This window comes from Melanostigma gelatinosum (genome assembly GCF_949748355.1).
Source record: "Melanostigma gelatinosum genome assembly, chromosome: 15".
Classification (NCBI taxonomy): Eukaryota; Metazoa; Chordata; class Actinopteri; order Perciformes; family Zoarcidae; genus Melanostigma; species Melanostigma gelatinosum.
Window position 1 is genome coordinate 17,370,368 of NC_136648.1, and position 24,587 is coordinate 17,394,954.

The 24,587-nt window shown below is 45.9% G+C and overlaps 1 protein-coding gene across 1 annotated transcript; it reads right to left on the minus strand.

The window, feature by feature from the left end:
* Positions 1-14,943: 14,943 nt before the first annotated feature.
* Positions 14,944-22,023, minus strand: LOC306788783 (BTB/POZ domain-containing protein KCTD1-like; the record flags this gene model as incomplete). The annotated part of the gene is given in 6 exon segments (XM_079284437.1): positions 14,944-15,289; positions 17,427-17,732; positions 19,168-19,312; positions 20,608-20,786; positions 21,539-21,879; positions 21,882-22,023. Coding segments are annotated over 6 exon segments (1,275 nt in total). The 3' UTR covers positions 14,944-15,127.
* Between the last annotated feature and the right edge of the window lie 2,564 nt (positions 22,024-24,587).

Sequence of the window (24,587 nt, forward strand, 5' to 3'; positions counted from 1 at the left end):
GGCCAAGCACACGCTGCAGTATCAACCGTCACAAAGACAACAGAGAAATGGAAATGGTTGACGCCGATGTTTGCTGCTCGAGGGCTAAAAAACGAAATGACTTCTCTCTTGCCTCAAGTTAAGAGATCGTCATCTTTTATATTTTTTTTACCTATCTGCAAATCATCTGCCCTCTCTACACAAGAACAGACATGTGTACAATGTGAGTAAATATACCAAATAGTCGTCCTACATCTCTGTCCACAATGTGTTATTTAATCACGTTCTACATTATAGGAACAATGTTCACGAGGAATCTGACATTCACCTATGAGGGTCTTTTTCATACATGACAACATATGGAAAAACTTGATTTATTTCATATTTTATTTCTATATTTGGCAATGATGTTTATTTTTTAAAAGACGTATAAACCACCGCCAAGCTATGGATTTGTAGCCTTTTTGCACCACTGATGTTATTGCATTTGTAAACAGCACAGCATTTTCTACAGCCTGATGATAATTTGAACTACAGAAAGCTTCACGAGTAAACTAATTCTCGAGGACAACGGGATTCATCATTATAAAAACAAAGGTACGATCCATTCTGCGGTTTAGTAGTAAATCACACACATAAGGCACAAGCTATTACTACATATACTGTATATCGGACACACTGACAGGCAACAGTACATCCACCAATGCATTTCTTTAAGTGGGAAGAGTATATCTTAGCAGTAAACAAGGAAACACGTTTTTCTGATATAGCATAAATAGTTTTTCGCCTGTGCTGAGTTTGGCACAGGCAGCCGAACCACATATGGCTTAATTGAAGTCTTACTTTTTAATCAACAATCTACTTAGCTGTCTTGGTTGATTACAAGTCCATTTTACACCTTCTTTGCATGGATCTTGAAAGTTATTTTAAGGAATATTAGCTGGCAAGAGGCGGTAGCTCCAGGTGTTGCTGCTGTGAAACTGTTAGCCAGTTGGTACCAGAAATAAACTCGGGAATAGTACAGTGTGCACTTAGAGCATACAGTTCAGCATCTCGGCTCTGCTTTTTTTTTAAACCCAGCTTGTAAATGATAATGGACGCTGCCACAACATAGCTGTGGTCGAGCTTTCAATGGGCCACATATGCTTTGAATAGCCATTCTCTCAGCTTTGTGCCGTGCAAAGTGGTGTTTTGGAAGCTGCCGCTGTTCATCGTTGATCTCCAGATCGTGATGTCTTTCCAAGCAGTCGCTGTGGTTGGAGACCTGGCGAGGCACGACGCAATGCTGCACGGCGTTGGCGACTACCACCAGAGGGGGGGGGGGGGTTGGGTGGAGACACAGCACTCCAGGTGGGCCCCCCCCTTCGGCGCTCCGTCATGTCTCGAGAAGGAGAAGGAGAAGGGGAAGGGGAACGGTAAATGGTTCCAGAGCAAATATAGCCTTCCAAACCTCCTGCCTGAAGGATGGAGCCCATAGGCCAATGGGAAGATTGGAAACACATTGGAACACATTGGAACACATTGGAAACTACGCTGGGGCCTCTTGATGGCTCTCACGAAAACCCTGCCGGATGAAAGCGGTTTCCGTCGAATGTAAGAAATATTGTTGTTCCTTTCCAGGACGTGAACATTTGGACATAGACCTGTACATGGGTGGGTGTTCTTAAACTCATTGAAGAGTGGGATTGCATTGCCTGAGTAGCCCTCCGGCTCTTGGCTTGTTTGTTGCCGGTATCAAACAAATGGTCAGAAAGTCCATTACTCAAGGGGGAATGAAGTGAAACCGCACGTGTGCATACGTATGGTTATATATACGCGCGCTGTGGACAAAGCCCTCCCCGGCCCGCGGGTTTCTCTGGGGTTTCTTGTCGCCCTGTGTCTCGGAGGTGAGAGGGCGGGCGATAATTGAACACTCCCCGGCACTTTTAACAAATGTATTGAAAGGAAGAATCGAAAAACCTGTTAATGAGATTTCCCTCCCCGGGCAGCGCTCAGGGTTATTATTGTTATAATTTTCTTAATCTAATGAGTTGCTCAAAGTTTATTTTCAAATGCCCCCCCCCCCCCCCCCCCCCATTCGCCCTGTAGGGCTCCTGTTTTATTGGCCTCGGTTCCTCGGTGGCACACAAACTTTATGAATAAATCAATTTACAATACTTTGGAGGAGGAGGCTCCTGTTTGAGACTTGAGCAGTCAGGATCTTTCAAACCAAACAAACGGTGACACAAGGAGTCATGGAGCACGGTGGGAATGATGGAACAGCACTGGCCCATAACCAAGGTGCACATCTATATATTCTTGTTTTTTTTATTTACCTCACAAGATGGCTCCTGGCTTAGGGAATGGACCATGAAAATGGCTGCTCTCTTGTGCCCGCAGCGCTCTGTATAGATTGGAGTTTTTCATGTGGCAGTTAGGCTGCTGGGATCTACACCCCAGGGGATGTGCTCTCATTAAGGACAGTAGCTCCGGGCTCTTTTGCTACTGCTTCCTGTGGCCACTGACCTCCTTTTCACCCGTGGGCTTGCAGCTACACCACAGCTCCTCTTCATGGTCTCCCCGTCACTCCCAACAACGCCCTGGGGCTCGTCACATGACTCGAGTGACTCCTGACCTGCTTGGCCTCCTGAAACCCCTCCCTTCATGTCGGCGAGTCGGTTAGAATGATCACAGGCAGCAAAAGGGTCACATTTGCCCTTCCCCTAAAAAAAACAAAAAATGGCGATTATGTCCTTGGGCTTTTGAAGGAAGAATTTTCCGAGTTGACAGTGTCAAAACATCATGTCAGAAATGGCCAGCCTTAATGTGTCATCTTAAAGCAGTACAGCTGCAAGATTACTCATGTGGAGAAAGTTCGAGGACTACAATGAAACTAAGCACGCCATCTGTCATTTCTGCAATGGTCACTGAGAGCAAATTAGTGATAGAAGGCACCTGTCTCATTGGACCTTTTACCTTGAGTTCAAGCAAATGCCTGCGCTTGAACGGACAGAAGCAGGATAATGACATTGCTCCGTCACCGTCCTCCCTGAGCCATTTCCTCCAACGCCGAGGCTCATTTTAGCCACAAGACAAACTAGCTTGTGAGGAGCACCTAAAGGTGATCTACGATCCCGACTCAGGTAGTTAATCATTGATCAAAAAAAAAAAAAAAAAACATTACTGAGGACTCGGGGCATTCTAGGTCTGCGCCTGAAGTGTGCAGAGAAATATCAATAAAAACCCCCCTGATCTTTTTTTTTTTAATTAAAGGCTAAAAGCCCGATGCTCTCCATTGTGGTTGTACTCGCAACACAGACTTTAGAGCATAAAACACGTTTTATAAGCGAAACATGTTCCGCTGACATGTGCAGCATCAGCACATGAAAGACGTGATGTTTTTAAGAGGGGAGGCTGTGGGGCGGCCCTGCACCGCTGATTGGTGGATAGAGATATCAGACCAGTTCTCATCAGCGCCATCCATACTCATACCTGCAGGCGAAACAATTTTGTCCTCCACTAGTAAGCAATTAGATTATATTCAAACACACACGCACACAGAGAGAGCCTCCACAAAAGCGTAATTCCCCGATGCAGCATTCTCCCTTCCTCTGTATGACACTCGCTTCCTCCATATGTGTGAGTTTTTGTTCACACCAGGATGCGAGCCGACACACACACACACATATATCTGAGGTTCCAGTTGGTATATCTCGGTCTCTAAGCCCCAGTTTGATGCCCTAGTCTCATGGTATCCAACCCCCACTCTTTCTGCATCCCCTCAGGCCTCTGCGTGCGTGTAACATGGCTACTGAACCAAGAGGGCATTGTTTCTCTCCAGCGGGGTTTCATAATTGAACGTTCACATTTATGCACTCATTCAAACGGATACTAAAAGTGGAAGTGAAGCACGTAACCGTGATCTACACTCGAATTAGCCCCGGCAAAATTGAAACTCAAGATGGAGCCGGAGATTAAAGTCGCGAGGCGCCTCGCACGTGCTGGAAAAACATTTTTTGGGGTGGACGGCGAGGCGTGCACCGTGATCAGAGGCTTTTCCACAGGAGGTGCTAAAACGCCGGTCAGCCTGCATCAGGTTGTGGGTTTGCTTAGGCACATGTGTGTGTGTGTGTGTGTGTGTGTGGGTGTGTGCGTGCGTGCGTGCGTGCGTGCGTGCGTGCGTGCGTGCGTGCATGTGTGTGTGTGTGTGTGTGCGTGTGTACGGGGAGAGAAACAGGGAAGAGAAAAGACAGCGGGCAGCAGGGACAAACCCGTCAGCCACTCAGATCACATCAGGTCTGTCGGGACACATCGGAGCACAGCGAGCCTGATGGGATATGCCCCCCGGGGGGTTGCGAAGCAGGCCAGATGACATACAGACACAGGGGCAGGCGAAGAAGGAAGGAAGAATAGAGGATGGCACATCCTGCCTTCAACGCGCAATATGTTCCAATAACAAGCATGCAATTATGAATGGTAACCGTGACTACATTATGCACTAATAAGTAACACCACAGTGTCACTGGCGTGAAACCACACAGACTCCTATTGCCCCCAACGCTCGCGCATGCGTGCACGCTAGGTGATATCGCCATAAACATGTAACCTGGATCTCACACCAGATAACCTACATCTCCAACAACACGGCACATATGTTAATGTGAAAGCACGATGTTTACGAGCATATGCTTCTGCGTGTAAATGCACGGACACGCTTGGGTACATATGTCCGCGGGGGCAAAATGGGGAATAGACACTTCTCTTCATGCCTGTATTTTTAATTGGGGCATTTATTGTTTTGTGGTGGTGTTTACTTCCTGAAATTAAGGCACATTTAAAAACTGGGGAAAATAAATAAAAAAATGCAGCATGTTTCAAGGTTTATATAAGCAAAATTATGCTTTCAGCCATTAAGTTGCAAATTAACATATCTTCATGACTGTGGGATATGCCAGTTGAAGATGCTTTTACATTTTCACACGAATCAAGTTGACTTTAACATGTTGGATTTCAGTTTGATTTGCTTTCATCACAAATATTGCTTCCCCCCCTCGGCTGTGTGTGTGTGCGTGTGTGTGTGTGTGTGTGTGTATTTTTCTGCACGTGTACTTAAGTGGAGCTGTAGTGAATGTGTGCATGTGTGTGTGCGCGTGTGTGTGTGTGCGTGTGTGTGTGTGTGTGCGTGTGTGTGTGTGTGTTTCTGTTAGTTGTCCATGTCACCCAAACTGTTCCGTTTCTTGGTAAATCACAAAATGCATGTGTGTGTGTGCGTGCGTGCGTGTGTGTGTGTGTGTGTGTGTGTGTGTGTGTGTGTAAGGAAGGGGGTGGTACAAGGACAAAATGAACTAATGTTGAATATTCCGTATTGGTTTTACTGTAATTCTTTTCTAATTCTTAGTTTATTCAATTTCATCTCCTTGAGGCTGGTAGGTATGGAAATGAGGTCTGTTCTTTTTCTTTCTCTTCTCCTTTTTTTTTTTTTTTTGCCTGTGTAAATTGCAGCTATCACCTCAAGCCTTTTGAACAAGATTACCCAGATGGCCTCGCGTGGTGTGCCTGAAGTTTTATTTTACTCCTTTGCCTGCTTTTCCTTCTTGGCTGCAGGGGAGACGAGAGGGAGCTGGGAAGCCTCCTGAAGACTCTCGGCGAGGCCGGGAGGCAGCAGCTGTGGCAAAAAGAGATCTGGGGGAAGAAGAAGAAGAAGAAGGAGAAGAGTGAGTTGGGGAGGGAGCGCTTGAGGGTGGATGAGACTGGTGCAGGGGGCGTTGTTGTGTGCATGTGTGTGTGTGTGTGTGTGTGTGTGTGTGTGTGTGTGTGTGTGTGTGTGTGTATGTGTGTGTGTGTGTGTGTGTGTGTGTGTGTGTGTGAGTGTGTAAAAGGAGGGGGCACTAAAACCCAAAGCTGAGAACACCAGCTATTATGAACACTACCCCCTACCTGGTTCGGCTGTCAAGGGGACCGGAATAACCCTTGGAGTACTCAAAGAGGGGGCTGGTGGAGTGGGTACGGTCTGGATGGGACATGCAAGAACTTTGGTGGAGGGGGGTGCGAACGTGAACATGTGTTTGGAGTAAGTAGTAGTTTGCAGACACAGCAAAGTGCGTCCCAGTGTAACCATGACATTACCACCATCGCCAGTCACATTAGCAATACTTACAGTTCAAAAAAGCTCGAGTCGCACCCTTAAGTGTCAGGAGTCGGTGAAAAGCATGATAAACAGTGACCTCCTGCCCAGCTGATCATTGTTGTGTGCGAGTGGCGGGATTTGTCATTGGGTTTCCACTCGCCGTGCCCTGGACATAATCTGCTGCTGGTTTTCTGCCCCGAGGAAGAATATGATTTTAATACATTCAGGTGGCGCTGAGATAGAGAATTATGCACCGTTAAAGTGTTCACCTGTTTATTATTCCAACATGCAACAGCCTCCATCTGCACTAATCTCCAAAAGAACACACCCAACACCCAGATTGCTGATCTTGGCTCGGGGGCAAACGCTGAGAGCAGATTCTCACCTGAGATAAGGTGGGGAGGGGGGGGGGCGAGGAGCTGCATATATCACTTAAAATACATTTACAAAAGCGGGATGTTGGAGGAAAAGCTGAGGGGGAGACAGTGATCTCCCACTTCTTCCACTAAACAAAACACCCATCCAGAAGAAACACCTTTTATTTGGCACACACACACTTGCAGGTGTTGTTTGTCAGGATTAAGAATCGAGCAAAGAAGAAATAACAAAACAAATGTCTCAGCATGTAATCCGGACGGTCAGGCTTCTCCCAGCACTTAAAGTGTGCTGTTGGATCCAAAATCCCCTGCGTGTTCTTTCTGCAACAACTCCTCAGCTGCTGCCAAAGAGTCCATAGCAGGCTATCACTGTTTGTTTTCACTCCCTCCATTTGTTTGTTTTGTTAAGGTTTTTGCTTTCCATCATAATGAATCACTTTTTTTTTTTCTTCTTGTTCTTATTTATTCTCATGGCTGGAGGTAGAATGTGGTGGTTGATGAGGGGCTGAAATGAACTGAGCCTTAGCCTTAGCCCGGGGGCCGGCGCATATCTTAGCATAAGTGATGGCTGACCGGAGGGCTAGAGCCGAGCTGAGAGCGCCCTCAGGACAGCAACTCTGGCAGATCATGTATTTATAGGTCTGTTGAAAGACCTCTATTGTGTCCCACATAGCCCGGGAGCATGTCTGTCCTCTGTATTATAATAAAGCCGCTGGCCTTACCGCTATGATGGATGGGTGGCCCTCGAATGGCAAGCTCCAGAATCATTAGAGGACTCCTAACATGCAGGTCTACCCATGTGAAAGGCTGGCGCAGGGAGGGGCGCTACCGGTGAGCAATACGGTGCAGTTGAGACCTTTTAATCAAGGATAGGTAGCCCTTATTAATTCTCAACCGAGTGAGGGAGGGAGTGAGGGAGAGAATGGAGGAATGGAGTGAGGGAGGGAGGCTGATGTTTGCTGATGTTTTTCGCCAAAGGATACATTTGCAATTACCTCAATGGCTTAAAACGCCCTCCAGGCTTTTTCAATACAGGTCGGAGTGTCGCACCTATAGCATTTACAGGCAGCTTCACCGGTCAGATCACATTGCTGCTGCAATTTTCACCAAAGCCAGCATTCCATCACACCTCCACTGAGCCATACGGCTTCAGTGTAAAATGTGTGACCATGAAGGTAGAACTGAGCACATCATATGTGTTAGAGAGAAGATATTTGGAGAAACTGTTCAAAAAAAAATAAAAAAATATACAGAAAAGAAAAGAAAAACAGAACTTGCTTGAATATGCTCTGCAGCCCGAAAAAGAAAATACAGCTTGACTTTTTTTCTGCGCCTTAAGCCTCACAAGCAGAGTGGTGTTTGAGCTGTTTCCCAATCTCATGTTCTTCTGTTACCTCTGGAGTAGAATATAAATGATTCCCTCTCAGTGTACAGTGTATGCCAAGGGGCCTGCAGCGACCATAGTCCGGTCTAAAATTCCTCACTGCAAGTGCACCATAACTCAAGGCCTGACTGATAAATAAACAATGGAAAGTGCAGCATGTTTGCACTACCACACATCCTCCACACGGAGCACTGTCACATATCACAGCCCAAACACCAGGAGGTGAGCAGACGGCCGGGTGAAGGTTGGAGTAACAAAAATCCGGTGTTCTTGACAAGGGAGGCAAGCCGAGTGTATTCCTTGTACATCCTTGTACATATAACACTCTAGAACAATTGGTGGAAATGTACTGTTCACTGACAGGATCTTAATTAGATACTTAGAATTAAGAGTAAGTATGTACATTTGATAATAGAGAGTTAATACGAGTGCATTCATTTAAGCAACTAGGGTGATTCCCTTTCATTTTCTTTGTTATTCAAATAAAAACATTGTACGGCCATTCATGGCCCCCAGAAAATAAATCGCTCTGACTTTTGTGATGCCTTGACTTTCTCTATAATGCCACCAGCAGGTTGACACTTTTAATGAGGCTCGTTCACTTATCCCTTGAAATATCTCAATAGGTAGTAGCTGGATTGGCACAAACATTCATGGTTCCCAGAAAATCCATCCGAATGTTGATAGTTACTTATGGTTTTGAGTGAAATGTCTCTACAACTATTGGATGGATTGCCACAAAATTTCATACGTACATTCAATTCCCCTCAGGATGATTTTGTAATAACTTTTCCAATACGTTGGTTTATGACCAGGTCCTGCCAAACTAATGACATTTCCATCAGCCTCAGTTGTCTTTTGTGTGGTGCTAATTTGAAAATGTTAGCATGCTATTGTGCTAAACTGAAATGGTGAGCACGGTGAACATCATGCGTGCTAAACATCAGCTTGTTAGCATAGCCATTGCAAGCACAAGTTAGCATGCCGGCATTAGCATTATCTCACAGCATCGCTGTGTCTACGTACTTCCAAACAGAGCAGCTATCCTGACTGTAAACTATTGCTAGTCCACAGGTGTATTGTGTAATGCCTGACCACATGCTTCAAACAAATAGGAGGCAGCATTTCACCTCATCCCACCCTCCTCCTGTCATGGTCTGGAGAGCAGGCAACAGGGGATGGACCCAAATGCAGACAGAGGCCCAGTCCCAATGTACCCCCCTAAGGCCTCAAACCCTGAACCCTCAGGGACTTACTGACGTCACCTGGTAAGTGATGGAGTGTGAGAGGCTGTGAGGGCTTGAAATGGTGTAAATAGAAATGGGACAGCACTTTGCTCCAACATATCACATTACCATGACAACGACAAAAAATATTATGTACAATTGTGGGTATTTATTTAAACTTCATACTCCCTGATGTGAACGTCTTCCAGGCTCTTTCCTCACAAGATGAGAGGTGACTTCAAATAATCTATTTTCTCGTTTTTGTCAAAACAGTTTCAAATTAAATGTTTGATGAATATATCTGTGTAATATAATCTCTGCTTCCATTCCTCTGATTTCATGTGTTTGTATGTTCCATATTGAATCCGTAATGTTTCTCAGTCAATGTAATTTGCCAGGCTGAACACCCATGTGCCTTCCTCTTTGTTTACCTTTCATACGCCTCCATGCTTCCACTGGTAACCCCGTAATTAACATCACATCGCTAGGAATTGTGGGAAATTCCCTTGGGCAAAGTCTGCAGAAATGCGGACTTACGAAAAAATGTTCATAAAGGGCTCAATATGTCTGCAAGAGAACCCTGAAACACGCGACGATTTGACAGCGCGACAGTCCTAAACCCTCACAGACTTCACTGGAGCGCACCTCAAAGTCTGTGAGTGTGGAGATTGGTTGGGCCAAAGATTTTATTCAAAAACGCTTACAAGTTAGAGTCCAACATAATAAGCAAGAAACAGCAGGCAAGAACACAATTAAACTGGTGCAGATGTCCAAACATAACTGAAGACCAGCGGTGGGTCGTGCATTTCATACCTGGGCCTTCTGTGCTGTCCTACTTCACTTGTGCCATCTCCTAATAAGCTTAATATGCCACAGCTACGGTTATTTGTTTCTAGGGGTGTAACAACACACGTATTCGTATTAAACCGTTCGGTACGAGGCTTACGAACCGAATACGTTTGAATAATACTACTGCATTTGAAAAATACTTAAATTGTGGTAAATATGTTTTTCGGTGGACTGCGCTCACGTAACAGACAACGGGCTGTGTGACCTTTTGAACCCGGAACAATAACAAAAAAACAGCTGACGCCCAGCACCGTGTGTTCAGGGAGGCTAAGCTAAACTAGCTTAGCGGGGAAACAACAGCGGCACACAATCTACGAACTCTCCCCACAGCGTTTAGCTGTTTTCTACTGATTCAAACACGGCTAAAGCAATCGAGACTGAAAATTGGGGAAGTGGGAACAGGTGAGCAGGAGCACAGGTGACTACAGGGATGACGAGAGACAGGTGAAACTAATGAGGGCGGGGCAGACAATCACAAAGGCGGACAAACAAGTAAGTATGAAGTAAAACAGGACAAGACACATGAGGATTTAACTTCAAAATAAAAGCAGGAAACACTAAACATGAAAGAAAAACACGAGACAAGGAAAAAACGAACAGAAGATCCAAAACACAAAATTCTCTGGAAGCAGAAAGATGCAACACAGTCACTAAAGTGCTGAAACTCTGACAGCATTTCAAAATAACACTGCGAGAAAACAGCCGTATCAAAACCGACTCCATTTGGATTATTTTTTGGTACAGTTTGTGTTGTCATTAGTTGTGCTGAACAGCCAACATTAGATGTTTCAACCTCTAAAAGGAACTTTACCCTGATGTTTACTCTTGTTTTGCTTCTTTTTTCTCAAGAGCTTCAGCCATCTTTGTGTTTCCTGTGCCACTAACTTGGGGCTGTACCTTCAACGGGATTGACAAGCCCCCGAGGAAGCTCTGCTCCTTTGTCCTCTCACGTTAGACTGAGGGCAGACTGGACGCTACAGTGACTCACTATCGCCTCCAGTGGTACGAGCGGTAATACGAGACGGGACGGTCCGGGGCTAGCTGGTTAGCGTGCTCATTTCAGTAGATACCTCTGCAACGCAATATAAAGACGTCTTTGACATAACGTCTACGCTGTTACTGTTCTGTACTTATGCTGTTGATAATGTCAGTTCATTTTTTGATGTCCATATCTTGCACATTGCACCTTTAACACTATGGAGTTTGTAGAATATGGTGATTTTGACTAAAAGTCAGGATACTTCTGGTTCTGCTGCATATATTTCTCAGCAACATCAAATCTCCGGAGTCTTGTAAGATTTACATTGATAAAGGTGGTGTGTTGATATTTTTTAGGAGTCACAGAAACTATTGGAAAACTGGAAAAATACATGTGAATGAAAAAAAAGGTTATTGTTGGCTTTTGTCACTCGCCATCCACCTCCAGTGTTATTTCACTATCCAAGAAACTGCTGCCAGAATATCTTGTATGACCGAGCTGACATAATCACAATAGACGTCATCAAAGCTTACTGAGTTACAATCTGTTATACATTAAAAGTGGATTATTACAAGTTGCCTTGGGCTCCCGCAAAATAAAAAAAGAACTTGGGGGGCGTCAAGGAGTACGTGTTACTGCAGAAACAAAAGGAACAGGGATTTCTCTTTAGCACGCCGCCTTCATCTCAAGCAAGTTCAATCACAAGAACCCATCAGCACAGGTGCTCAGCTCCACTTTTTGTATTTAGACTGGTTCCTTTTCTTACATTAAGACTTGGATTTCTATCACTCAAACAAAAGCCACTGTGACATATTATTCCACTGCAGAGTGTCCATTTGAGATATTATCCGAGCAGCGAGAGTCCATCGAAGAACATTTAAGGCCCCCAAAGACTGTGCAGACATTCATCACACAGATGAACTAATTTCTCCACGAGAAATAATAGCTGAAAATATGTGGCCATTATATTATAATAAAGGTATTCATGAGCCTTCAATCTCACAGCCTCTGTAGGAGATATCTTTGAAAATTTGAAATCAGCTCCGGAGGCTGAGGGAGGGGGAGGAGGGGAGAGAGAGAGAGAGAGAGAGAGAGAGAGAGAGAGAGAGAGAGAGAGAGAGAGAGAGAGAGAGAGAGAGAGAGAGAGAGAGAGAGAGAGAGAGAGAGAGAGAGAGAGAGAGAGAGAGAGAAATGGCAAGGGAGGGATGTGGGAGTTGTGTTTTGCTTTTTTGCCACGGGTTACATTTATAATTATCTTGCTGGCATGAAATGGCCGAGGGGCTTTTTCAATAAAGGTAGGAGGCACCTACAGCACAGAATATTACCTACAGATCAACACAGAACAAGAGAGGGAGGACTGCAGATAGAAGAAGACTAAATCCAGAGTACAACGTACATCAGCTAACAAGTATATTTAGTTCGGACATTCATTAAGAGCAGTAGCCACTGCTTGCACGGCGCTGTATAGAAGTGAGCACCGTGAGGGCTGATGATTTGAAGACGAGGTGAATGAGTCCATCCGCTGACCTTCAGCAGTGATGAGCAAGCGGAGCCTGGGGAGGGAGGGAAAGACGGCCATGGCCACTTTCTCCAGGCCCTACTCTGCCTTTTGATGACTGGAAATAATCACTGGAGAGAAAGCGAGTGAGAGAGACATGATCACAGACACACCACAGAAGAGAGGAGGATCTCAAATGACTTTCTTCTCCACAAAACCCCCTGTCCTCTAAAGGACTGGAAGTCAGCCTCTTAATACCATTCATCTTCAACAGGCTGTGTCCGGAGAGGAGGATATCTCTGATTCCTTTTCAAGTTAGACTGAATCCAGGAAGTGAGAAGACATAGGGCTAAACAGGGTCTCATTATGAGCAGGCTGCCCCACAGGTAACAAACTTTAGAAATCGCATAGGGTGCACAAAAAAGTACAGCTGAGTTCTAAGCTAAACACATGTTCGTTCTCTCTCTCGCACCATGGTTCATTTTAACAACTATTTCTTTATCAACCTCCTCCATTTGGGTCCATGTAGCAAACCAGATATATGTCAATCATTTCCATTCTACGCTTTCATGTATGAACAGTAAATATCCAGCCGGTTAGCTTAGCTTAGCACAAAGACTGGAAACGGGGGGAAACAGCTAGCCTGGCGCTCACCAGCACCTATAAAGCTTACATATTTAACAGGTTATGTTTAATATGCACCAAAACCGAGGTGCACACATGACAGGCTGTGGTATTACAGTTCCTGTGCTAAGCTAAGCTAAGCAGCTGCCGGCTGTAGCTTTATATTTATTGTACAGAAATGAGAGTGATATCCATCTTCTCATTCAACTCCTGGAAGGAAAACCATTCTTAAAAAAGTATTCGCAATTGAATGAAAATTACGTGTTTTGAATATTTATCAGGCAGTGTTTTGCTCAATTAAAAAGATCAATACTGAGAATTTGTGGACAATCTGAATACGATGACTCCTTATTAGGTTGAATATTGGAATTATCATATTCCGATTTGTTAAGAACAATCCATCAGCGACATATCGCCTCGAACACTTGAATGCTGAGCTGAACTTATTTTAAAACCAGAATAGTTTTAGCTGAGTGTTGATGTGTTTGATGCCTGTTCCGTGAATACTTTGATTTCATGATTGAGAGCAAAGCATGGCTGTGTACCACTCACAGTTGCACCTCTGGCCTATGAGAATAACAGTCAGTCAAAAGGGAATCGAGGGCAAGGAGGCCTGAAAGGGAGACATATAGCATAAACCGCAGATAGCCAAAGAAAGTGGAGATTCTGCCAAAAGGGATGAAGACAAGACGACAGGGCTCCGTGTGGGATTTCACTTTGGATTTTGGCCCTGCAGGGATATGTGGAAGCACAACTGACAGGACTTGCGTGGAGAAGTCGGCTCCATTCAATGTAACTAAGTAAAGAATGGCCCATGCAGTCACTGATGCACCAGCATAAATCCTCCAAGGTACAACATTGCCTCGGTAAAGTTAGCTTTAGAGAGCTAAAACACAACATAATGTAAAAGATTTGGCTTCCTGTTTGACACTGAACACATTCAGGAGTTAGGATAGATGCAGTAAATTCAGATTTGAGGAATTACTGTGCAACTATATGCAGACGTGTGATAGCAGTCCCTAGAGCGATGCACAAACAGCGAACAGACACCATGACAAGTTTTGTTGAGATTTATTTCACTTTTTTTTTTCTTTTTTTTGCTACATTCCTCTTTACTCAAATCTAGGGAGCGTAGGTGGGTCAGTCATGTTAGAAATACTTTATATCCAACTTCATATCAATATGTGCTACAAGTAAAAGTGATCTTGGAGTGGGTGGTACAATAATCTGTTCAGTCACGTCGGAGGCAACACATTTGCTTTAAAAAGATTCAATGTAAAAAACACAAACACATATACAATGATGGAATGTACAGGTCCTGACTCTATTATGAATATTATGATCCAATTCAATGATACTCCCCAATGAGGCAAATGGTGTGAACTTATAATTTACGAAAGTATTTTCTTTACTGCGTACAGAATGGTCCGGGGTGTTTCATTTGGATGATACTAATTTTAACTATCTCATGGCATAATCCCCAAAAAATAACTTCCATTAAACCAAAAAAAAACACTTCATTGTTATCACAATATTCAACATTATGTTCGTTGTGAAAAAAGATGCTTTGTTGAAACTAACTGTTTATGACAACTGAGACATTCTGTACTGTAAGCAACACATTAGTGACCTTTTTACAGCGAGGGATAAAAACAGACCAATTTGCCAGTGAGACATCAAAATCAAGTCACTGGTGACAAGCTATGCAAGATACTACACAAGCAATAAAAGCCTTTTTTAAATTCATATGGGTATAATAGAAATCATATTCAACCTAATGTAGGCTCCAAGTTTTAAAACAAACTTTGTTTGGGGATCCAGCGTATATAAATCCTTTTTTTTAATTGGTTTATGGGGGCTTGACATTCACAAATGTCCTTGCAATCTCAACCTTATCAAATGTCTTGTATCTTCTTATGGCAAAAAAAAAAAAATCTCCTGTTGCACCTCATTTTTAATTCTCTAGGTGGTTCTCAAGTTTAAGAAAATAAAAACATCGACAAGGAAACAAAGAAAAAAAAAAACAGAGTCCACAGAGCTCTGCAGCATCGAGCGCTTGGCCGCCACAGGAAAAAGTCTAGCACCTCCTGCTGCTCGGGAGGCTTCTAGTCCAGCTGCTCCTGCTTTATCCTGTTCGAATTGGAGCCTCGCTGACTCGTCCTCCTCAGCTCCCTCCTCAGGACGTACTCGCTGAATTGGGACGAGTCCACGCCTCCGCCGCAGGAGCCGGTGATCTCGAAGCCGCGTTGTTGGAGGCGCTCTAGAACCTGGAAGAGGTGGAGCGGCGTAGAAGGAGGGAGATGTCAGTCGAAAACACAAGCATCGTCAGCATCTTACATTCGCCGCTGCCAACCTGGTCAAGATGCCCGATAAGTCATCCGGGGAGGACGCTGGGACATTAATGTCACCGCTCACCTTTTGTTCACTGCAAAACTCAGAAAAACTCTTTTAGTCACATGGTGCAGAGTTAGAGCTAAGTCGAGCACAGGAAACGGCTCTGGAAGCGAGCGTCAACATACGGCCTGTTGACGGCAACTTGGACGAGACTTCCATGAGACTTTCACGAAAACCAAGAGCCTCTCGTTTTTCATTCTTTTCTGCTGTACGTGTGTGCGTGTGTGTGTGTTGAGTCTGTGTAGCTGTTCCTGATCTCACGGCCTTGCAGACATCTACAGACGTGTCCGGGGGGCCTGTAGGATCACATTCCAATGAAGAGGCCCCAGGGAGCTGTGAGGCTTTCTCTCTGCCACTTGGCTCAGTGTGGACCGCTCAGCAAAAAAAAAAAACCTCTCCCCATTTCTCCCCCAGGCCCCAGGCCCAAGCCTCCGCCAAAACTACAAAGGTCTCCCTACTGCTGGCAGCTCTCTCTGCCCCCCCCCCCCTTCTCTCAAAACCGCCGCCCTGCCTCCATTAGCCGCAGATACAGCATCCACCGCCGGCGTGCTTTAATAACCAAACAGGATTATGGGCCCTGCCTGGGGACAACCTGCCAGGGAGCATGCTCACTCTCTTGCTTGCTCTCCACGACTCACACACTTCAGAGACGGGTTTGTCTGTGTGTGTGTGTGTGTGTGTGTATTCTTTTTCCGAGGGAGATGGAGATTTGACTTCCTCAGATTGAGACACAGTCCAAAATCTTTGTGAAATCTTTTCAAATGTGCCCCTCTTCCATCGTTTATTGATGCGTATCTGAGCGTTTCACCATCAATGAATCAGTGGAATATCAATATATCAAGAACCAGGGGAATACGACATTGCCAAATACATGCTGAATATGAAAGATGAGTTTTACAGGTTTTACTTGGTGTTAGAAGTTTCCTTGTTAAAGTCTTGTTTGAGCCTGAGAAGGGTGGTTTCACTTAGAACTCATTATGCCTATGAAAGGATCATATTAAATCCTTCAACACAGCATATAGCGTCATGTCTTTGGATAATTACAGACTTCAAGTCGTAGTTTTGCTCCGCTAGAAATCCCAACTTCCCCAACACCTTAAAAGTCTTAATAAAGACAAGAGTAAATGGTGTTTTTCATTCGCAAAAATAACCTCATATGGCGAGACTACTTCTCTAACTTTGCTTTATTTTGGTGTCGAACCACTAGCCTGCAAATCCCCGAAGATTTACCGATATTAAATTACATCAACATGAGTTTTGTGGATCTGCAGATCTTATATTTGCTAAGAAATCTCACTAAAAATCTCTGCGTAAGTGTTTCGCTGCATCCTGAATTGCCCACTTCCTCTTTGCCACCTCAGTTTGAGCATTCACGTGACTCTCCACCATGATTCAAGGCGTCAGCCGTTCACTTAATGGGTTGAAATCCACCTTCAACCGATTTACTGTCCCTTCTGTGCGGGTCGGCTCCGACGCCCCACTTCAAAGGCAACGTTTAAAACAATCGAAATTTGTTTTTCCCATGAGAGGGCGACTGGGTGAGATGAGGACCGAATCATGAGCGCCGCAAAGGGGTTGCGTGATATTAAAGCTGACCATCCACCGGTCTCCGGAGCCGAAGTCCAAATCATGATTCCGGTCAGATCACAGAAAAGTAAAGATATCGTGGTCGACTTTGTGTAATGATGACTTGCTAAATTGATCCTTTGATGAACTCATCAAAGAGCTCTTTTTTTTTTCTCCGCAAGGCTGTTCTTGTGACTCCATTAGATAAAAAAAAAAGACAACATTTTGCAATCAGACATCAGTCGAATTTGAAAAGTCTACGGCATAACTGCAGATGAGAAAATGTCGGGTGAACAGATCATCACCTCGGTCAAAGCCTCGGGCACATGAGTGAGTGGAGAAATACAGAAAAGCATACTTTAATCAACTTTTAGCGTTCATACTTATTGAGGACCGCTCGGTATAAATGGCGATACACCCACAGCAGCCCACTGTCCCCATTACCTGGACGGAGTTGAGGTGGCAGTACCCATTGAGTGGGAAGCGGATGACGTGCGTGGAGTCATGGTTCCAGCCGGCGTTGACAGAGTTGCACATGACGTCGCCGATCTCTGGAAACACGTCTTCGATCAGGGCCTTGTCGCCGCTGAGCGTGATCCTCTCGCCCAGGTCGGGCGCCACGCGCACCACCAGGCACTCGCAGGGGCGCGACACCCGGCTCAGCTCCTGGTCCTGGCGCCAGCTCTCCAGCTCAGCCAGCATGGGCTGCAGCTGGAAGTACCGCGCCTCCTCGTACAGCAGGCTGTAGTCCTGTGGGAGACGGGGCAAAGCCGTTGACATATTCGGATATCATGGACGTTCTGTTTGTGTCCATTTTCACTTTACCGGGTCAAGGAACAGGTTGTGTCATCGGTACCAATTGTTTTAGAGAGCAGGCTCTCTGAAGTATTAAACACAGTGAATCAATATTTCCCACAAAATAACAGTGAAAGCAGGATGTGACTCATGCTGGGTCGTGAGGGTCTGGGACACTGGGAGGGTTGTGATTCGCAAAAACTTTGAGTTGTGTCAGTATCATTAATATAATGTGTGGAAAAGGAATAGTCGTTTGACTTTTTTCATTTACAGATGCTTACTATTTCAATAGCCCTCTATAAATAATCTCTCCTGTTTATTTAGAGATATTATTTGTTTTACATGAAGCTCTGTAATTGCCTCCAGCAATCAAAAACAAAAAAAAATCTATTTCATATATAGTGTACAAAGATACTTCCCCTGTATTTTAAAGCGGACTAAACTGAATAGGATGAGGCTGGCAGCCGAAATGCTTTTTCCTGCTGTACTAGAGAGCGAAAAAAACAACAGAACAATTGAATCAGTTTACGGTGGTGATTTTCTTTCTAATGTGCACCCAAACCTAAAAAAAGGAAATCGCACAGTCGTTTGACAACCGCTGCTCTACATGAACGAGCAATAAACCCAGGCGAAGACACCATTCGGCAAAAATTACAAAAGATCCGGAGAGGAGGAGATGCAGTGCGACATGCAACACAGGGTTGCGTGGGGTAAAGGAGCAGATCCTTTACCCGCAGGACTGCAGGGGCCAAAATCTCACCGCGCTCAAGTTCTCTCAGGCCCCTCTCAAGATCTGCTCAATGCCAACGGAACCTGAGGTTGAACTTGAGCCTGCCTTTTGTCTTTGCTTATTTTAGCTGACATACTTTGCAGTGATTGAGTCACACTGTGGACAGTCCATCAGATAATGTGGTTATTTGTTTCCTCCCGGGGCAAGTTAAGTAATTACTGACTAAATGACACATAAGAGTAATAAAAGAGGCGGGGGGGGAAGGAATTCTAATGTGTCACATACAGTGAGACTCACCCTGGATGGCCAGTTGGCTTAAGAACACAGAGCGCTGATGAAATCTACCACATGGATGTTTATTTACTTGCCTTGATGCAGGCTTATTGTCTTCCTTCCATATCTCAAAATAATCTTTGGCCGCTAAGAGCTGGAGGGGAGCAGGACTGCGTCTCGTGACGAGCAAATGCATTACGACTGAGCTTGGTTTGCCCCTCACGCTGTTGTCTCCATGCATGGGAACCGTTTTTTCCAGCAAGTCAGGGAGTGCCCGGCGACCAAAGGCATTCCACGGCCTTAGCATTCATTGTGTGTGCGAAGTTGTGGGAGAATGCTGACTGGCTGATGGGACTTTACAGTTTTCAAGGATGGACACCCACTCACTTTGAAGTCGTCTGGGATGAGGAGCTTGGACGTCCTGAGGAAGTTGAGGATGTAGCGGAACATGTGTCCATCCCTGTCAATGAAGTAGTGCTGCTTCAGGCTGTCCAGGACTATAGGCTCTGTGCCATCAAAGAGACGACCAATTCTACCCATGGAGAAGGGGCGGGGTGGTGGGGGGAGGCAGAGAGGGAGGGAGGGAGGGAGCGAGCAGGGGACAACATGGCAACATTAACAATCTTACATGTCTTAATATAGTATTATGCATTATCAATACACTGCTCACTAGCTTATGTTGTTTGATGCTTGCATAGCGGGAGTCAAGGGAGAGAGAGAGAGAGAGAGAAAGAAAAAGAAAATGTGAAGCAAGAGCATGTGCAAAGGTTCACAATGTGACTCATTCATTTTCTCAAGCTCTGAAATGTTTTTCACACCGTCGCACAGACATGAACACGTTACCGAGCTCAAGACACGCGGATCAACCATGAAGAAAGAGAGAGAGAAGGAAGGAAGGAAGGAAGGAAAGAAAGACAGAAGGAAGGAAAGAGAGAAGGAAGGAAGGAAGGAAGGAAGGAAGGAAGGAAGGAAGGAAGGAAAGACAGACCGACAGAAGGAGAGAGTGAAGGAAGGAAAGAAGGAAGGAAGGAAAGACAGACAGAAGGAGAGTGAAGGAAGGAAGGAAGGAAGGAAAGAAAGACAGACAGAAGGAAGGAAGGAAGGAAAGAGTGAAGGAAGGAAGGAAGGAAGGAAAGAAGGACAGACCGACAGAAGGAGAGAGTGAAGGAAGGAAGGAAGGAAGGAAGGAAAGAAAGACAGACAGAAGGAAAGGGTGAAGGAAGGAAAGAAGGAAAAGATGAAAAGCAGAGGTGGTCTGAAAAGGTCAGGGCCAGCTGGTAGCTGGTTGCCTGAGGCAGGGTGCCAGTCACCCTCGGGCCCCGGGCTCGGAGCGACAGTGCGGCCTCCCAGCCTCCAGATGGCCCCCATGCCCTTTGGCCCTTTACTGCTGCCGTGACATCTGTCAGAATAACCAAGTCGCTTTTGTCTGTGCGCCGCATTCTGCACTCCTACAAATTGTTTACCGGCCCCAAAATAACTGTGGGCTCCAGTGAAACCCAAAAGCAACCGCCGCTGCGGATTTGCTGGATAGAAGGAGTAAACATTTCGTTTATACTCAGTCTCCCCGCCAAGTGCACCCATGAGACATTGCTGTGATTTGACGAGATGTGACATTTGACTGTTTAATGTCACAGGATGACATTAAACATTAAACAGGATGAGATTCTGACGCTGAAGAAATCTGGCTCGGCAAGAAGACGCTGAATCTCTCTGCAATCTCCTTCCCTGCTTCAAGCTGAGCACCAGACACAAGCGTTCACTACCCCCCCCCCCCCAATAAAAATACTCCACACTTAAAAACACAGATGCACGGCAGAGCAGACTCACCGGGATTCTGGGAATTTCGTCAAGGTGGCCAGACTGCTGGTGTACATGTGTCCGCCCACATCGATGTGCACAGGGGCGTTGGACTTGGTGAGCTGTGCAGCTGTTGGGATGCCCTGGTTGCTCAAGGGAGACACCGGTGATCGAGTGATCATGGGCCTGGACATGCTGGAGCGATGATCCTGCAAAACAACACACAGGGGACAAAAATGTCAACACAGCTAAGATGTGTGTGAAATTCAAAACACACACGACACAGGGGGCCCGATTATTAATATTTAGGGAATAAAACATTTGTTGGGGGAAAAAAACATAAAGAACATTTGATACATTTCGGTAACAACACACTCCTCAGTCAGGAGTGTGAGGGAAGATTTTCATCTCTGCAAGTTGGAGCAGCCTGACCTTGACCTGGATGTCGCCAAAAATCCAAGAGCACCCGCTCCTGTGGGCCATAATCTCCAAAACCAAATTAATTCGGAGCATCAATCTCGGTGGAAGTGCGCAATAACGGCGACCCTTGATTTGAACACTGTAATAGGATTTGGGCAAAGTGGCGCCTGTTAACCTACAAACACCATTAGTGCAGCTCTGAGAAGAGAATCACTTCTGCTGAAAAGTTTGGGAGTGAAGACGGGAGAAAGGAGCCTGCTGTAGTCTGTGACGCCTCAGTCTCTGAGGATTCTCAAAGAGTTTGATATTTCCGACATTCTATGAAAACGAAAGTAGGAAACGGGGACGTCTGTGCGCGCGTGCTATTCAAATAACGTGACAATAGTGCGCACTCTACATCTAAGGACGACAGGAAGACAATATATTCGCACACCGGAGCCAATAAAACCAGTGTCACTTCGCATCCTCCAGCAAAAAAAGCGACCGTAATTTCTACTTCCCCCCCCCACACACAAAATCGGACTTTTTTCCTCGCGTTTACCTGCGCCGGCATCACTGTGTTCGGAGAGGAAGTCACCGAGTGGTCGTTTTGCTTGAGAGACGCTGCGGGAATCGGCTCTCCTCTGACCGCGTACATCAGCGAGGGCTCCCTGTACTCCGCCGCCCGGATCGGCAGCCGTTTGAGGGAAGCGTGCACGGACTCGTCCGCGGAACCGATCGGACGCGGTCGCTTCCTCGCCTTCTGATGCGTGAGGTCCATGACGTCCGTCTCGTCCATCGCGGCGCGAGCGTTGGGGTCGCGGGTCGGGACGCGGTCGGCTGTTTCCAACGCACCTGCCGAGCGCGGAGAGGCGAGAGGAGCGGGACGGCGAGCACCGGGGGGGAGAGAGTGGCGCCGTGGCTGTCGCGCGGAGCTGCTTCCTCGCAATGGCTGGGAGAAGTCAAAGCCCCCGACAACATTAGCATCGGAGCGCCTGCGGCTCTGCTGGGCTGTCGCTGTTTCAGCGGCAGGTACGAGTGTCGCATTTTCAGAATAAAACTAATCCTTGCCAACGCACGCACACACACAAAAAAAGGGGGGGATCGTCTTTTTATACGAGTCGGGTCCACGTGCACGTCACAGCTGGCCTTTGCCCTTTTTGCAGCATGCGTTTTGAAACCCTCCTTTCAACACAACAGACCCAACTAGTCCAAAGTTCAGTGAAAAGAACAACACCAAAAAAAAAAAAAACACACCCAAGCAGTGACCAACCCACTCAAGTGCCCCCTGTGACACCCTCCACCCACACATCACTCTCCAGCACCTGCCTTGATGACAATCTTCCCAATCACACAACAGCAGCCAGTGAGATCACTTGCAGTTGCCCGGATGCATGAGCACTCTTTTCATAATTTCTGAAGGATATGAATAACTTAAGTGGCCGCTGTGTGCACGAGGACACGTCATTACCAGAGACAGCAGTCTGTCCCTCAAGGAAAACACTTAAAGAGGATGCACCTATGCATCCTCTTCACTCCCGATACCTGGGCGTTGGGTATCAGCCGGCACCGAGTCCCGATCCAATAAACGTGTTTAATCAACAAGCTAGCCTCACTGTAAGGCAACATCAAGCAGACCTAAACTTGGCTTTCTTAACTCATTCGAAACATAATGGAATGCATAAATACATGTATAAATGTGCTGTTATTTATCATAACAATGGTATCCGACACCAGATCGGCCCATTGTCCCCGATACTCGATCCAGTCTGCTCCGAGTCAGTATCGGTGCATCTCTAACATCTTGGTAAGTTTCTCATCGGCTATACGCCTGACAAATATCAGAGTTACTGTATGGTGACCGCGGTGTGTAAACAACACCTCCGCTGACCACATCAGCGTTGGGGAAAAACACCACCCGCTAATGACATCCTGGCGTGTAAAACCAGACCACAACATCCAATTGCTGTTTGAAAAAGTACTGCCACAGCACTCTCCAGGGCTGTGTTTCTTTTTCCCCGCATAGAAAATACAGGGAATCCACAAATTTTAAAAACATTCACATTCAAATTAATTAGTTCAACCACTGGCCTTAAAACATCCACACTCCTGCTTCTCATTGGCAGCGGGAGTTTCACACCTAGATACCCAATTAGCAATTAAGCTTGCCTTTGAGTGCAGGCCTCCAATGCGGCGTGTGATCCCGGGCTGATTTGCATGCCGCTTGTGCACGCGCTGATAAGCGCAGGCAGCAGCCATACATAGTTTTTAAAATTCAACTCCAGAATCCCTCGCAGAAGGCAAAGGGGGCCTGCGGGGCAAAAGAGAGAGAAATCACATGGCTGCTCTTCAAAAGGGGACCTGTGTAAGGCAGCCGGCAAAGTGCGTGGGATCACACTCAGAATGCAGGTAATTTGTTCCCTGACTAATTTGTGGAGATGGTGGTGTGTGTGTGTGTGTGTGTGTGTGAGTGAGTGTGTGCCTGTGGAGAGTAAGTTCTGAAAACAGCTTGGTTGGAATTGGATTTCCTCAAAGCCTTGTCATCGCAAAGGTGGATTGAGTGTAAAATTTGTAAGGCATTATGGAAAATTGCAGGGGGAGAGAGAAGAGAGAGTGAAAGAGAACGGGTGGTTGGGTGGGTGGGAGGTGTAGGGGAAGGATGGGGGGGGGGGCGGTTGGTGGTGGGAATGAGCTCTTGTATCACGAAATCATTCAGACTTGTTGGAAGTAGTAGAGATGCAAGGGGACAGTTCAAAGGTCGCCGCATCCTCACAGTCCGACGGGCGGCTGATCGAGACCATGCCCCTTCCACGCCAGCACTTTTCCTACCTGTTGCCGTTTTGAATCTGGCACGGTGCTACAAAATAGTCTCCCATGCGGGGGCTGTTCGTAGACGCGTTCCCAAAGTTTCCAGACCTTTGTGTCACGAGGCGAAACCGTTTATGGCAATCTGCCCGTTATACCCGGCTCGTGTCATTTCGTTGCACCACACAAGCAAATCTAAAACAGCCACAGTGCATCAAGGCCTTGAGTATTCACGCTGCTCCAGTTGTTTTTTTTTCTCCATCACAGTCTTTCAAGCCTTCTATGCAAATTCATCACGTTAAACATCTTCTTTACATCTCAGGGAGCCGACACTACATCTCTGTTTGCATCTGAAGCTGTATTACAAAGTGACTCGCTGCTGTTGCAGTAATCAAAAGGGCCATGTTGGGATCAACATCAGCAGCAAAACGGCTCTCAATATTCCATCCCACAATGAGTGTTCTGACATATCACACAGGACACAATTAGCATTTCAGATCAGAGCATGAACATTCAGTTGGAGGCAGGCAGACTGGTATTTACATAATCTGGATGGGTTGTTTCTGCTTTGTTGCCCGTGGCCATTTGTTTCAAATGTCCACACACAGACAAACTGCAGACTGTGGGTTCACTTCAGTCACTGCTGGCTGTAAAGGCAAAAACAAAACACAGGTAGCGAGGCTGTCGTAGCTGAATGCTCCGGGTGGTTATTGTGGGCGAGTTGTCTGGTCAGTATCACTTTGGATTTTATAAATGTCCATTGGGCATTATAAGCTCCAGAGCAACACACATCTGCAGGAGCTTAG